General features: G+C 38.4%; 1 protein-coding gene and 1 pseudogene across 1 annotated transcript; both read left to right on the forward strand.

Moving 5' to 3' along the window:
• The first annotated feature begins 1,531 nt into the window (after nt 1-1,531).
• On the forward strand, nt 1,532-2,713 carry LOC141594950 (F-box protein CPR1-like). The gene has a single exon (XM_074414930.1). It carries the CDS (start codon nt 1,532-1,534, stop codon nt 2,711-2,713), a length of 1,182 nt encoding a protein of 393 aa, XP_074271031.1.
• A 1,674-nt stretch (nt 2,714-4,387) lies between these two features.
• On the forward strand, nt 4,388-5,464 carry LOC141594257 (thaumatin-like protein 1b; annotated as a pseudogene).
• The last annotated feature ends 8,416 nt before the right edge of the window (nt 5,465-13,880 follow it).

A 13,880-nucleotide genomic window follows, 5' to 3' on the forward strand; every position in this document is an offset into this window, starting at 1 on the left:
CAAGAGTAGTGGTTTATTCATTACTTTCTTCCATCCTATGCAATTCTAGTTTTGAAGATTTGATTCACTTGTCAGCACTAGCTGTTTAAAAATCGAGCAAACTAAACGAACTCGTCGATATATAGCTAGCGTCAAATCGAAATATGTCAACTCCTAACCTTGTCTAGGTGCCGATATCATTGTTCTCATATACAGTACAAGGATCATATTCAACTCCCAAGTCACCAGGTATGTCAAACACAGACAATAGGAGTATAGGACACTCTATACCAAATTTTATCCTTGTAGGACACTCTATACCAAATTTGGCAAGAGAATAACCTCTAAAGTATGATACTCTCTCATCTTTTGACCATGTTAAATACACGAATGTGAAAATATATGAGTTTCTTCACAATGTTAAGCATCTTATACTTCTACACACAAACAAATCCATGATGGCCATCCCAAAATCACGAAACTTTGATATCTAGTCAAAAATGGCAAAGCTCTAAATCCATGATGGCCTTCTTTGAAATATTCTTATATTTATCCATGATGGCAAAGTTCTAGGAGGATCATTAATGTGTCCACCCTAAGTAATAAGAAGCCTTCATGACTAGATTGTCCTTATATTTATCTTTATATTTATTGAATAGGGAGGTCACATTAATAGTCCTCCTGAAACACCTACAAATTATTGCCTTATTTTTATCAATATGTCTTTGATTTTACATCTAATTCAGATTCCTATATTTTGTTATTTAATTATAAGCTTGTCTATATTGGAATGATTTTGCATTCAAGCGGACAAAAGTCGTTCCACTTCGAACCACACGAAACCCAACTCCATAGAACCTGAAACTTTGATGAACCGGAACTGACTAACCTAACCCGATCGAGGTTGAACCGATAACCGACAGCAGTTTTATGTGCCTTAGCCTGAACCCGGCCTGAACCAACTCGAACCGACCCATGATATGATATTGACGCAATCATGTGAATGACCCGATAACAAATTAGGTCTAAAAAAGACAAAATTTACATTCATTTTAAGTTGTTAAACTTAGAATTAAAATTTATAAAAGTGCTCCTATAAATGATTTAATTTGAAATTATCAACCTAAGCTTAGATATATAAAAGATAAAATAAACGTTATTAACCTAGCTTAATAGTGACCCGAATTAAAACCGATCCAACTTGTTGCCTGATAATGACAAGAGATTATTTGTAATCGACGCGAACCGGTCATTAACCCGACACAACCCGAACTCGATATAACTTGACACACTTTAACCGATTCATAAACAACCCAAGTGACTCGATTACCGCTCTTAATTTACTTACGCCTAAGAGAATAAGCACACAATCAAAACTTTATACTCCGCAATATCTATGTGGACCAAGGGAATCTTATTTATTAAAGCACAAGTATATATTTTCCTATTATTTCGTCTATTTTGCATAATCTTCTCAAGTGATTGCCATGATTTCTTAACATACTATTTTCATGGTTTTTGAAGATTTTAATTCCTATTCAATACGATATCAATGAGGACTCACAAGGGCCTCGACATGGACGTTATCCTCGTAGAAATCCTTCCAAGGTTACCTGCCAAAACCCTAATCCGCTTCAAATCCGTTTGCAAATCCTTGAATTCCGTAATCTCATCCCGGGATTTCGTCCGACTTTACCTCCGCCACCAGTCCCTCTCGCCCTCCGCAACAGACAAATGCCTCATCCTCGCTGGACACCATCGCATTAACTGCTACCAATTTGACCAACACGCAACAACCACCCCAACGACCTTCGTTTACAGCAAAACGAGTCGTCATGAAGAACTTGCGGTCATCGGGACATCCAATGGCTTGCTATGTATTCGCCTAATTAAGGAAAACTTCAGCGAATTCAGTATTCTCAACCCGACAACCCGAAATTACCGATGTATCCGTACCCTTCATGAAGAACTTGGGGTCGGACACAGTTATGGGTTCGGGTTTGATCATGTAAACCTGGATTACATAATAGTTGTTGTTTCAGATCATCACAACAATTCGGCCGTGAAAACGCGAATAACTAGTGTGTACAGCTTGAATAAGAATTCCTGGAGTGTAGTAAATGAAATAGCGGTTGCTGCTACAGATACAGTGGAGGCAGTAAGAAGGTATGGTGTCCTCATCGATAACAATTTGTTGCATTGGATGTCTTGGATTCCCGAACTGCGCAAACATAGGATCGGTTGTTTCGACATTTGTAAGAATAAGTGGACAGACGATGTGTTATTGCCTCAGTTCTATTACGATCTAACCTGGCAGAAGAAAATCCGCATAGTTGATTTTGGGGTTGTTGATGATTGTTTGTTTTTGACATTCATGGATAGAATTGAGAAACGAGACGATGTGTGGGTAATGAAGGAATATGGGGTACAAGAGTCATGGGTGAGGTTGTTGAGCATTCCGGATTTTAATTGTTTCCAAATAAGGGGAGGTATTAATCTTGTTGCTTGTTGTCAGAGCTCAGACACAGTTCTGGTTCGACTGCGTTATTCTAGTAGATTGTTCTGGCACAATAAGGTTGATGGCGGACATAGCGAGGCCAAATTTGATGTAGCTCCGGATTTCTGGGATAATATTCATGCTTACATGTGTAGCAGAAGCCTTGTTCATCTTCCTGGTGGACAACTTTTTGAGCACTCTGAGGCTCTTTGCAAAAGTTCGACCGATTCTTTATAATCGTTTAAAGTATATCGATTGATTGATGTCGTATTAGTTTTAACCGATGTTTCTGTCAACAAGATTAACTTATCATACTTCGTAACTCATAAGATTATATGGTTCGTTCTACATGATATTTCTTTCAAGAAGGATACAATACAACTAACTGTATGCTACAACAATATATCTTGTTGTTTAATTATCTTATCATACTCCGTAACTCATAAGATTACCTTGCTTACTAATGACTCCCTCTGTCCCGGTCATTTATTGTCCTATTCCATTTTGGAGTGTCTCGGTCAATTGTTGTCCTTAAAACATGGTCAATCAATCATTCAGACTTCGTCTTATAGAGAATATATCTTATTCCTAATTCTAGTTACTGTAATATATTTAGCTAGGTCGTTTATCATAAATATTTCCTATGTATATTTCGATTTTCATATTCTCTAATTATGTAACCCTAAAATCATAGCCCTGCACTCTAGTATATAAGTTGTATTCATGAATCGTAAACAATGCAATGCAATTCAATAATATTCAACCGTTCATAATTCTATCACATCTTCTAATCATATTGTTTGTCGACTTTGTGAGGCATGTTGTGTGAAACTGTGAATGTTGGTAACCATTAAAGAGTGATCCTAGAATTGCGACAAAATGCATTTTATTCGTACTACCAATGATGACTAAGTCCTGGAAGTGTGAGTTCCCTAATGTACCCAATTTTGGAAAACTATTGTTGCTTGTGAATAAAATGAGCATCCTCGACAGCGGAGATGGGCTCATAATCAATCACCTTGAATAAATTCTACATTTTTTGCAGTTTGAGCGATATATTCGATAAAATCTAGAAATCAGCTTGACGCCTTGACATGGTTAATTGTGTAGTTTTTGCGGCCTTAGCCATTTCTAAAATGAATTCCGGTACAAGGTTCTTGTACATAATTGTGGAGTTAATCAATGTCATTCAATACATACACTATGGTCATTACCAATTACTGTTTGTGCTCAAAATTTGTTTGGAAAATTGGGTTGCATCGAGTGTAGTAGCGTTCAAAGTACTTGTAATCGGAGATCTTTTCACATCATTATTGTTGCTGACATGCGTAGTAGAGAGACGACGCCCGGATAGTTCGACAATGTTATACTAGTAGATATTTCTGTTACAATAAGGTTGATGGTGGAATTAGAGAGGCTAAATTTGATGGAACTCCTAAATGGGGTCTTCAATCTTATATTTGTAGCAGGAGCCTTGTTCACCTTCCTGGTGGACAACTATTTGAGCACTTCTAGGTTGCCTTCTAAGAAAAGATGAGTCTTTAGCTAGTATTGTTTGGAAGTGGTTCGCAAAAGTTGTACTTTCTATAATCGTTTTAAGAAAAAAGTGCTGATCAATTATTTGATATTGATACCGATGTTACATTTTACATCCAATACATGAATATCAAAATTATGATATTTCTTCGGTATTGTTAGAACTGTCATTTTGTATGAACAATAACTTAGATTATTAATAACATTGCCATCTCAAAACTTGCTTTCTAATAAACATGGTTAAACTTGATTAATTAATTTTATGCATAGCGTCTCAAAGCATGCTTGCTAATTAACTACTATGCCATATAAAAAAATGAATGCAATGGTGCTTGTATATAAGCCATATTCTCTCAAAGATGATACTCCGTATCTAACACTAAGTAAATTAATCTTTACACCTTTTGAGCTTGAGTTTCGAAATCAAAGTCATGAGGCATCAACGACTTCTTGTGTTATTCTTCATCCTTACCTTGACAACCCAATGTTTCATAGGTAAAACCCGAGTTTTTTATGTTTTCCTTTTTCACCTTTTGTAAGCGGAATTCTGAACAAATTTAAAACGTCGAAAAATCAAGAGTAGTTGGTTCTAAAATATACAGTATACTCCTATATATGTAATTCGCTTAGAGATCGTATCGTTTATATTTCTTAAAGACGTTTATATTTGGTTTATAAATGCATCAGGAAGTGAATCAACAAAGTTTATAATACAAAACAGATGCCCTGACACGATTTGGCCAGCGACATTAGCAGGATCAGGAACCCCTCAATTAGCCTCAACCGGTTTCCAATTAAGCCCCGGCTCAACAACCTCTCTCGACCTCCCTACCGGTTGGTCCGGTCGACTTTGGGCTCGAACCCTATGCTCAACTGATCCCACTGGAAAATTTAATTGTGACACAGGCGATTGTGATTCGGGTACAATTACATGCAATGGGGCCGGAGGGGCCCACCAACAAGCCTAATAGAATTCACCTTATCAGGACATAATGGCAATGACCAAGACTTTTACGACATTAGTCTTGTTGACGGGTTCAACTTGCCAATATCGGTCACACCACAAGGCGGGTCCGGTACCAAGTGTAACACGATAAGTTGTCCTGTGAACTTGAACTCGGGTTGTCCAGGAGAATTGGCACTCGTGGGGGTGGAAGGGCGTGCTATTGGGTGTAAAAGCGCGTGTTTTGCGCTTGGACAACCTCAATATTGTTGTACGGGTGGTTATGGATCGCCTAGTACTTGTCCTCCGACGGTGTATTCTAAGTATTTTAAGGGTGCTTGTCCTCAAGCTTATAGTTATGCTTATGATGATGGGTCTAGTACGTTTACTTGTAGTGGACAGCCTGACTACTTGATCACATTTTGTCCTTGATTTTAACTGTAAGTCTTGTAGAAAACCGTGTTAGAATACGATATTGCAATAATACTCGTTTATGGATTTACCGTGGCTATCTTGGCCATCGCGAACCTTCAGTTATTCAGAAGAGAGTCCGGTTGGATCGTATTCTTAAATTCGAAGTTAATGAATTAATTCAAAATTGTTGATAGTTAATTAATACATAAATAGTATTACTCTTTTTTCAAAGTGAATTAATTGCTAAGAACAACATATCAACGACGACAACCAAAATTTAGCACTGTTCTAACTAACTCGATCTAACCCCGACCCGACCTACCAATTAACCTGGCCCATGAAAAACATATACGAGACGCGAGCTAATTAAACATTGACGTGGACGACAATAAATATTTTACGTAAAATATTAAAATCTGTGATTTTACAGAGGAATTAGCATAATGTTATGTTGCCCAATGAAATATAACATGACTATAAGAGTTGTCACCTGTACAAAATCTAATGTTGACTGTCTAAGAGAAAAATAAAACATGACTATCCGTCACAAGTTTGTGACGGACAATTAAAAAACACTCGGGAATGCATCCATGAACAGAAGAACCTTTTTCTATCATTGAAAATTGTCTTGATCCATTTGATAATGACGGCATTCTACAGAGCAAAAGCGAAGGTCCCTGCAATTGATTTCGAAAGCAAACATGATCAGTCGATGATAGACGTAAAATTTAATTTACTTGTTAATGAAGATGATGCATATCTGTAGGCTCGAAAGTAGGGGAACAAAATCCAATATATAATTGGACGTTATATAAATACACACAAAAATATCCGCATCTTGGGTACTCCGGTCTCCAGGACTCCGGGAGGACCGGACCCCCTTCACCTATTCCCTTTCTAATACTCCCTTTGGTATACTCAATTTAGGTGAACGGGTACGGTCCTTCAGGAGGACCCAAAAATCTCTCTTACTAGTACAGAAATTTCTAAAAATTAATTTAGAATTGTTGTCAAATTAAATTATGGAAGGTGTCTCATTTATTTATTTACCTTTTAGTTTCTATATTAGGAATATTTTTAAAGGATAATTTTTTTTGATATATATATAGGTGAAGATTGTAAAAGTAAAAAATAAGGAGTTGGGTTAAAAAAATACCTATACATATAGATGTCTTTGCCCTTTTCAAATTCCATCTTACAGTAGAAACATTTCTCTAGGAAACCAACATCTTTTCGATTAACCGGCTCCCGTACAGGTGAAGATATGCCGAATATACTCGGCTTCTGCTGTCGAGTCTCCGGTACCAACTCTTTCCCAAACAATACCACTGGTTTCGGACGGGCGTTGGATTCCTCGGATTTCAACGTCTGACGATACATGCGTGGTCGCTTCACATTCGTCATCGTCTTAGTAGTCGTAAATGACATCTAGGAAGTGTATGTATGTTAAACTTAGAAAATTAAAAGAGGAGAAGGAGAGTTTTGAAGGAGTGAGGAGTGTGTGTGTGTATATATAGGTTAGTGTGGGGTTCCCGAGGTTGTTTAGGAGTTTGGATAACTTGCATGTTAAGACGTTAATTATGGATTAACTTGTGTAATTAGAATTAGGATGGGATTAGTAAATAGTAATTGTGGGTTATTTGAGTTTGAGTTTGTATTGAAGTGGGTTATCTTGGATTGATAAACCTCATGTAAAACGATTTTACGATAATACATTTGAAAACTATATTACAGACTTTAATGTCCTTTACATGGAATAGGAGTGGTGAGTTCACTTAATTTTATAATAACACTTGGTAAAACGGTTTATACAAAAATTATTAATCTTGGATTTATTTGAGATTGTTTCCAAAGAATTTTATTCAAACTAAAAAACAAATATTTGATTCACTCAATTTTATCAGAAGGCCGGCGGCAGAAACGTCACCTTGACGGCCTAGACCGCCTCCTCGACCCCAATGCCGGAGACATCAAATCATGAGAGAGACCTTGTTTGATAGTTAGTTGGGTGGTTGTTATTTTCTGTTAGTCTAGTTTAATTATTTGTTTAGAAATGAAGATAGTGAGTGATGTTTCTGTTTTGGGAGAGTGGGTTAGTTTTAGTTTGTCACAAGAACTTTATTTTGGTTAAATAAATGTTTTTTTAGATGGGTAATTTTTATTTTTGGATTCGTCACAAGAACTTTATTTAGGTGAGTTAGTCCATAAAAAATTGTCCTTTATTTGACAAACTTGGTTTGGAAATAAAAACAAGTTTGTGCTAAAAACTAAAAAAGTTAACCATGAATACATATATTTATTTTGAATTTGTCCATTACCAATGCTCTAAAAAACTTTATTTAAAGTTTTTACATTATGTGTCAAAGTTTTAAGTTTATGGAATTTGTCAAAAGATAACATGTAAAGGAAGAACTTTATTTTAGAGTGAATTGATAAAAACACCCCTTTATGTATCAAAAATTCAAAAGTACACCCCTTAATGTTTTTTTTACAAAATTACACCCAAAAACTGCCATTTCCTTAAAATTTGATACCCGTCTAATTATCCGGCCAAATAATTTATAAACTGACCATTTTGCCCTTAACTCATGTACACCCCTATCATTTACCCTTTTTTATTTTACAGTGTCATTTCTCGGTGTCCCCAAACTAAGGATCTGTTTGGCAAAACTACCTGAAAAGGTAGCTGAAACCTGAAAAGGTAACTGAAAACTTGAAAAGCTAACTGAAACCTGAAAAGGTAACTGATAAGGTAGCTGAAAAGGAGGAGATGATAAGTTAACTGATTATATACAAATGTGTTTGGCAAACTAGCTGAAAAGGTAGCTGATTTTGGTAAAATGACGTAAAAAGATATGAAAATTATTTAATATTATAGAATAAAGGAGTACCAAATGGAAAATAAGTCATTTCAGGTACCTGATTTCTCAAATGCTACCTGAGGTAGCATTTCATTTCAGGTACCTTATTTGACCAAATAAGCTACTTGTCAAACACTTGTAAAAAAATCAGGTAGCTGAAATTTTGGTCAAATAAGCTACTTTGGTCAAATAAGCTACCTGAAATGTCGTGCCGGAGCCTAAAACTAGGTTAAATCCCTAAAATTTCTCCTAAATTAATTCAAAATCTTTTATCTCAAATCAGCCAAAATCATCTTAAATCAACCAATATCAACAACAAGGAGCTCTAATGCATAATCTCTATTTTCCCCCTAAATTAATTCAATATCTTTATGCACTTATCTTTTGCATAAACATTTCCCAATCAATGTGTTCATGTGTGTTGATCAGTAAACAAAGTCAATGTGCCACAACAATTAATTTGCCACGACAATCAATTTCACTCATAAAATTTCAACAATACAACATGACTCACTAATTCAACAAACACTTCGATCCAATTCTTAACTACAATTCTTAATGACAAGAAGAAAAACACAAAAGAATGCACCAAATGCAATTGTACTGCCTCTACACTTTGGCATTTTCTTAATTGGATGAGGATGAACAATAAGTCAATAACTACATCTTGCTTCTTCATCTCCTCTTGCTTCTTCATCTCATTCTTCAAGCATTTCACCTCCTTCAACAGTCCATTAATTATATCTTTTTGCTAATCATTTTGTTGCGTGTCAACTCAACAAAAAAATTTGCAACCCAATAGTAGGGAGAGATAGGAACAGAGTATAATTACCTGTATTCCCAGATTAATGGCTGAAATTGAAGGGAAAAAATCACACTAAAAATGAAGAACAATGAGAGAAGGATGTGTTGGGTTTGTGCCTTGATTCTGTTAACCGCCGCTTCGAATAACTATGCGGGGGTTATTGGGCTAGGTCTGTGTTGGGCCTTTATTAGGTCATTCTGTATTAGATTTAGAGAGTATTATATAAACTCTTTAATCCTCTACCTAGCAGTTATGCTTATCATACCGTCTGAATCTGTAATCTGAAAACTCCTCACATATCAATAAAACTCTCTCCCTTCTGCTCTGTGGACGTAGCTAACACACCGTTAGTGAACCACGTAAATCTGTGCGTTTGTCTCTTTATTGTTTTTATCAGTTCTTTCTTGCTTCTGTTATAACAAACTGGTATCAGAGACTTCGGGTTCCTGACGAGCGAGAAAGATATCGGCGATGAACATAAAGATCGATCGCTTCACCGGGAGGAATAGTTTTAGTCTGTGGCAGATCAAGATGCGGGCTCTGTTAAAGCAGCAAGGGTTGTGGGCGCCGCTTTCAGATAAGAAGACGGAAAGCGCAATCGCTGCACGCTCATCCGCATTACTACCGCCGAGATGGCGGTCGGGAGGAGAAGGCACATTCAACGATTATGTTGTGTCTTCTTGATGATATCATCACCAAGTCGCGGAGGAAACTACCGCAATGGTCGTGGAAAAAGCTTGAGAGTCTTTATATGACCAAGTCTTTGACCAATAAGTTGTTTCAAGCAACGTCTCGTTTAGTCTGAGAATGCAGGAAGGTATGCCTCTTCGAGATCATTTAGATCAGTTAAACACAATTTTACTAGAATTACGTAATATTGATGTTAAGGTGGAAGATGAGGATGCCGCATTAATTCTGTTAGTTTCTTTACCGTTATCGTATGAGAATTTCGTACAGTCTTTTATTGTGGTAAAGATACTGTTACTCTAGAAGATGTTAGGTCGTCTCTTCATACTAGAGAACTGCGCCATAAGGCGGCCTGGTACAGTACAGACAATCAGTGCGGGGTTAGCGGCCGGTGGGGGTTATGGACAGAGAAATTCGGGAAGAAAAAGTATAAGAGGCCTTCTTATTCGGGTTCTTCTAATTCTGCTGGTACTTACGGTAATTGCAGTAACTGGTTCTTATGTTTCTAGAGGTCCTAAACCTAGTGATGTCTGTAACTACTGTAAAGGGAAGGGGCATTGGAAATTCGATTGTCCCAAGAAAGATAAACAGAACAAGTCTAGTACTGCTACTGCTGGTGTAGCAGATGCAGGTTCCGAGGAAGATGATTATGCTCTAGTTACGGGTAGGGTCACGCATCACACTGATGTGTGGATTCTAGATTCTGGAGCATCTTACCATATATGTCCGCGCAGGGAGTGGTTTACAACTTATGAACAGGTAGATGGAGGCACTATTTCTATGGCGAATAGTGCTGTTTGCAGGATAGTTGGAATCGGCTCAGTCAGGGTAAGGACACATGATGGTAAATTCTGTACATTGAACGAGGTTAGACATGTTCCACTAATGACAAAGAATCTGATCTCCTTAAGCACGTTAGACAGTAAGGGTTTCAGCTTTCAAGGTGTAGGTGGAGTTCTGAACGTCTGCAAAGGTTCGAATGTAGTTCTGAGGGGTATCAAGCATGGTACTCTATATTATCTTCAGGGATCTACTCTGTCAGGTTCATTCTTTGTTGCATCCTCAGATGTTGATAAAGAAGATTTGACTAAGTTGTGGCATATGAGACTTGGTCATATGAGTGAAAGGGGGATGCAGACTCTGTCAAAAGAAGATCTTCTGTGTGGTCACAAGGTCAAGAATCTGGATTTCTGTGAGCATTGTGTATTTGGGAAGCTACATCGCAGCAAGTTTCCTAAAGCAGTGCATAGGACCAAGGGCACACTTGATTACATCCATTCTGATTGTTGGGGTCCTTCTAAGGTGGAGTCTTTGGGAGGTCACAGGTATTTTGTGTCTATTATTGATGATTATTCCAGGAAGACTTGGATTTATTTGATGAAGCACAAAAACGAAGCCTTTACTCACTTTAAGCAGTGGAAGGCATTAATGGAGAATCAAACTGGGAAGAAGGTCAAGAGGCTGCGAACTGATAACGGCCTAGAGTTTTGTTGTTCTGAGTTCGACGAGTTCTGCAAGAATGAAGGGATTGCTAGACATCGTACAGTCCGAGATACACCTCAGCAAAATGGTGTAGCAGAGCGAATGAACCAGACACTTCTGGAGAGGGCAAGGTGCATGCTCTCTAATGCTGGACTAACAAGAAGATTTTGGGCAGAAGCAGTTAGTACAGCATGCTATCTGATAAATCGGGGACCTCACACGAGTCCGAATCTCAAAACTCCATTTGAGATGTGGTCCAGTAAGTCTGTGACTATTCTATTTTAAGGGCTTTTGGTAGTATCGCTTATTATCATGTTAGTGAAGGTAAGCTTGAGCCACGAGCTAAAAAGGGAGTATTCGTGGGCTATGGGGATGGTGTCAAGGGATACCGTATCCGGTCTCCATCCGAGGGTAGGGTTATTTTGAGTAGAAATGTTGTCTTTGATGAAAATTCTATGGTTAATCCTCTTTGTGAAGTCTTATATGTTGTCGAGATAGTAGTAGTAGTGTTGATAAACAGGTGGAGCGCAGCAAGACACTCTTGATGAGAGTGTACCACGGGAAGAAGATCAACCACTACAGTCCGAATCCGAATCTGTTCCATCAGATTCTTCATTACCAGTTCCGAATCAGCAGAGTTTGGCCCGTGAACGGTCAATCAGGCCTAATTTTGGGAAGCCTCCGAATAGACTTGGTTTTGAAGATATGGTGGGTTATGCACTTCAGGTTGCTGAGGAGGTGGATCCTGACTTACATGAGCCATCCACTTTCAAAGAAGCAAACAACATGTTGAATTTGCCCGGTGGCTTGCTTTGCCATGGGAGATGAGATGGAGTCTCTTCAAAAGAATCGACTCCGGGAATTATCCAAGAAGCCTCAAGGGAGAAAGATTGTTACTTGTAAATGGGTCTTCAAGAAGAAAGAGGGAGAGACTGCTGCTGAGGGTATAAGGTATAAAGCTCGATTGGTAGCTCGTGGGTTCAGTCAGAAAGAGGGGTAGACTACAATGAAATATTTTCGCCAGTGGTCAGACATACTTCCATCAGAGTGTTGCTAGCAATAGTTGCACATCAGGATTTAGAACTCGAACAGTTAGATGTGAAGACCGCTTTCCTACATGGAGAGTTGGAAGAAGAGATATACATGACTCAGCCAGACGGTTTCAGTTCGGGTAAAGAAGACTATGTTTGCAAGTGAAGAAGTCCTTATATGGGCTAAAAACAGTCTCGAGGCGAGTGGTATAAAAGGTTTGTGACTACATGTTGGAGATTGGCTACACTAGGAGTCCGTATGATTGTTGTGTTTATTACAACAAGTCAAGAACGAGTCTCTCATTTATCCGATCCTATATGTAGACGATATGTTGATAGTTTGTAGAGAGCAAGTCGATGTTCGAGAAATTGAAGGGTCTTCTCGATGTCTTTGAATTTGAGATGAAAGATTTGGGTGTGCAAAGAAAAAATTTGGGAATGGAGATCTACGGGGATAGGAGCAAGAAGAAGCTTTTCTTATCTCAGAAAGGCTATATTCGAGGAAGGTGCTAGCAAGGTTTGGCATGTCTCTTGCTAAATCCATAGATACTCCTAGTGCATCGAATGCACATCATCTGTTACTTTCTCACCCAAGTCACGGTGAAGAAAGGGAGTACATGTCCCGAGTTCCGTAATCTAGTGCAGTGGGTAGTTTGATGTATGCTATGGTCCGCACTAGACCGATTTAGCACTGATCGGTCAGTGTGGTGAGCCGGTTTATGGGTGATCCGGGTAAAGAGCATTGGCAAAGCGTGAAGAGAATTTTTCGGTACCTTAAGGGTACATCGATGTTGGTCTCATTTATGGAGGTGATAGAGAGTGCCTTGTGTCAGGGTACTCAGATTCGATTATGCGGGAGATGTTGACAAGCAGACGATCAATGATCGGTTATGTTTTCACTCTTGGTGGTTCGGTTGTCGGTTAGAAGGCTACATTGCGGCCTACGATTACTTTTGTCTACTACCGAAGCGAGTATATGAGGTTGACCGCAGCAGACTAAAGAGGGAATCGGTTAAAAGGATTGGTCGTGATTTGGGTCTACATCGGGAGCAAGCTATTGTATTCTGTGATCTTAGTGCAATATGCTTGGCTAAAGATCAAGTCCATCATGAGAGGACTAAGCATATAGATGTGAGATATCACTTTCTGAGAAATGAGAAGGGGATTAAGGTGAACAAAGTGGGTACTGGCGATAACCCGGTGACATGTTCACTAAGCCGATTCCGCATAGCAAGTTCCAACATTGTTTGGACTTGCTAAATATCTAACGATCTGTAATTGCCCTCTTGGGGGCAATATACGAGGGGAAGGGAGAAGAGCTTTCTGGTACATCTGGCATTTATGGGAATGCATCTGGTACATCTGTCTGTTTGTGAGAGAATTCAAGTCAAGGTGGAGATTTGTTGGGTTTGTGCCTTGATTCGGTATCCGTATCTGTTATTGTGCTAGGTCTGTGTTGGGCCTTTATTAGGTCATTCTGTATTAGGTTTAGAGAGTATTATATAAACTCTCTAATCCTCTACCTAGCAGTTATGCTTATCATACCGTCTCGAATCAGAATCAAAACTCCTCACATATCAATAAAACTCTCTCCCTTCTGCCCTGTGGACGTAGCTAACACACCGTTAGTGAACCACGTAAATCT

Source organism: Silene latifolia, chromosome 8 (genome assembly GCF_048544455.1).
Source record: "Silene latifolia isolate original U9 population chromosome 8, ASM4854445v1, whole genome shotgun sequence".
NCBI classification, from domain to species: domain Eukaryota; kingdom Viridiplantae; phylum Streptophyta; class Magnoliopsida; order Caryophyllales; family Caryophyllaceae; genus Silene; species Silene latifolia.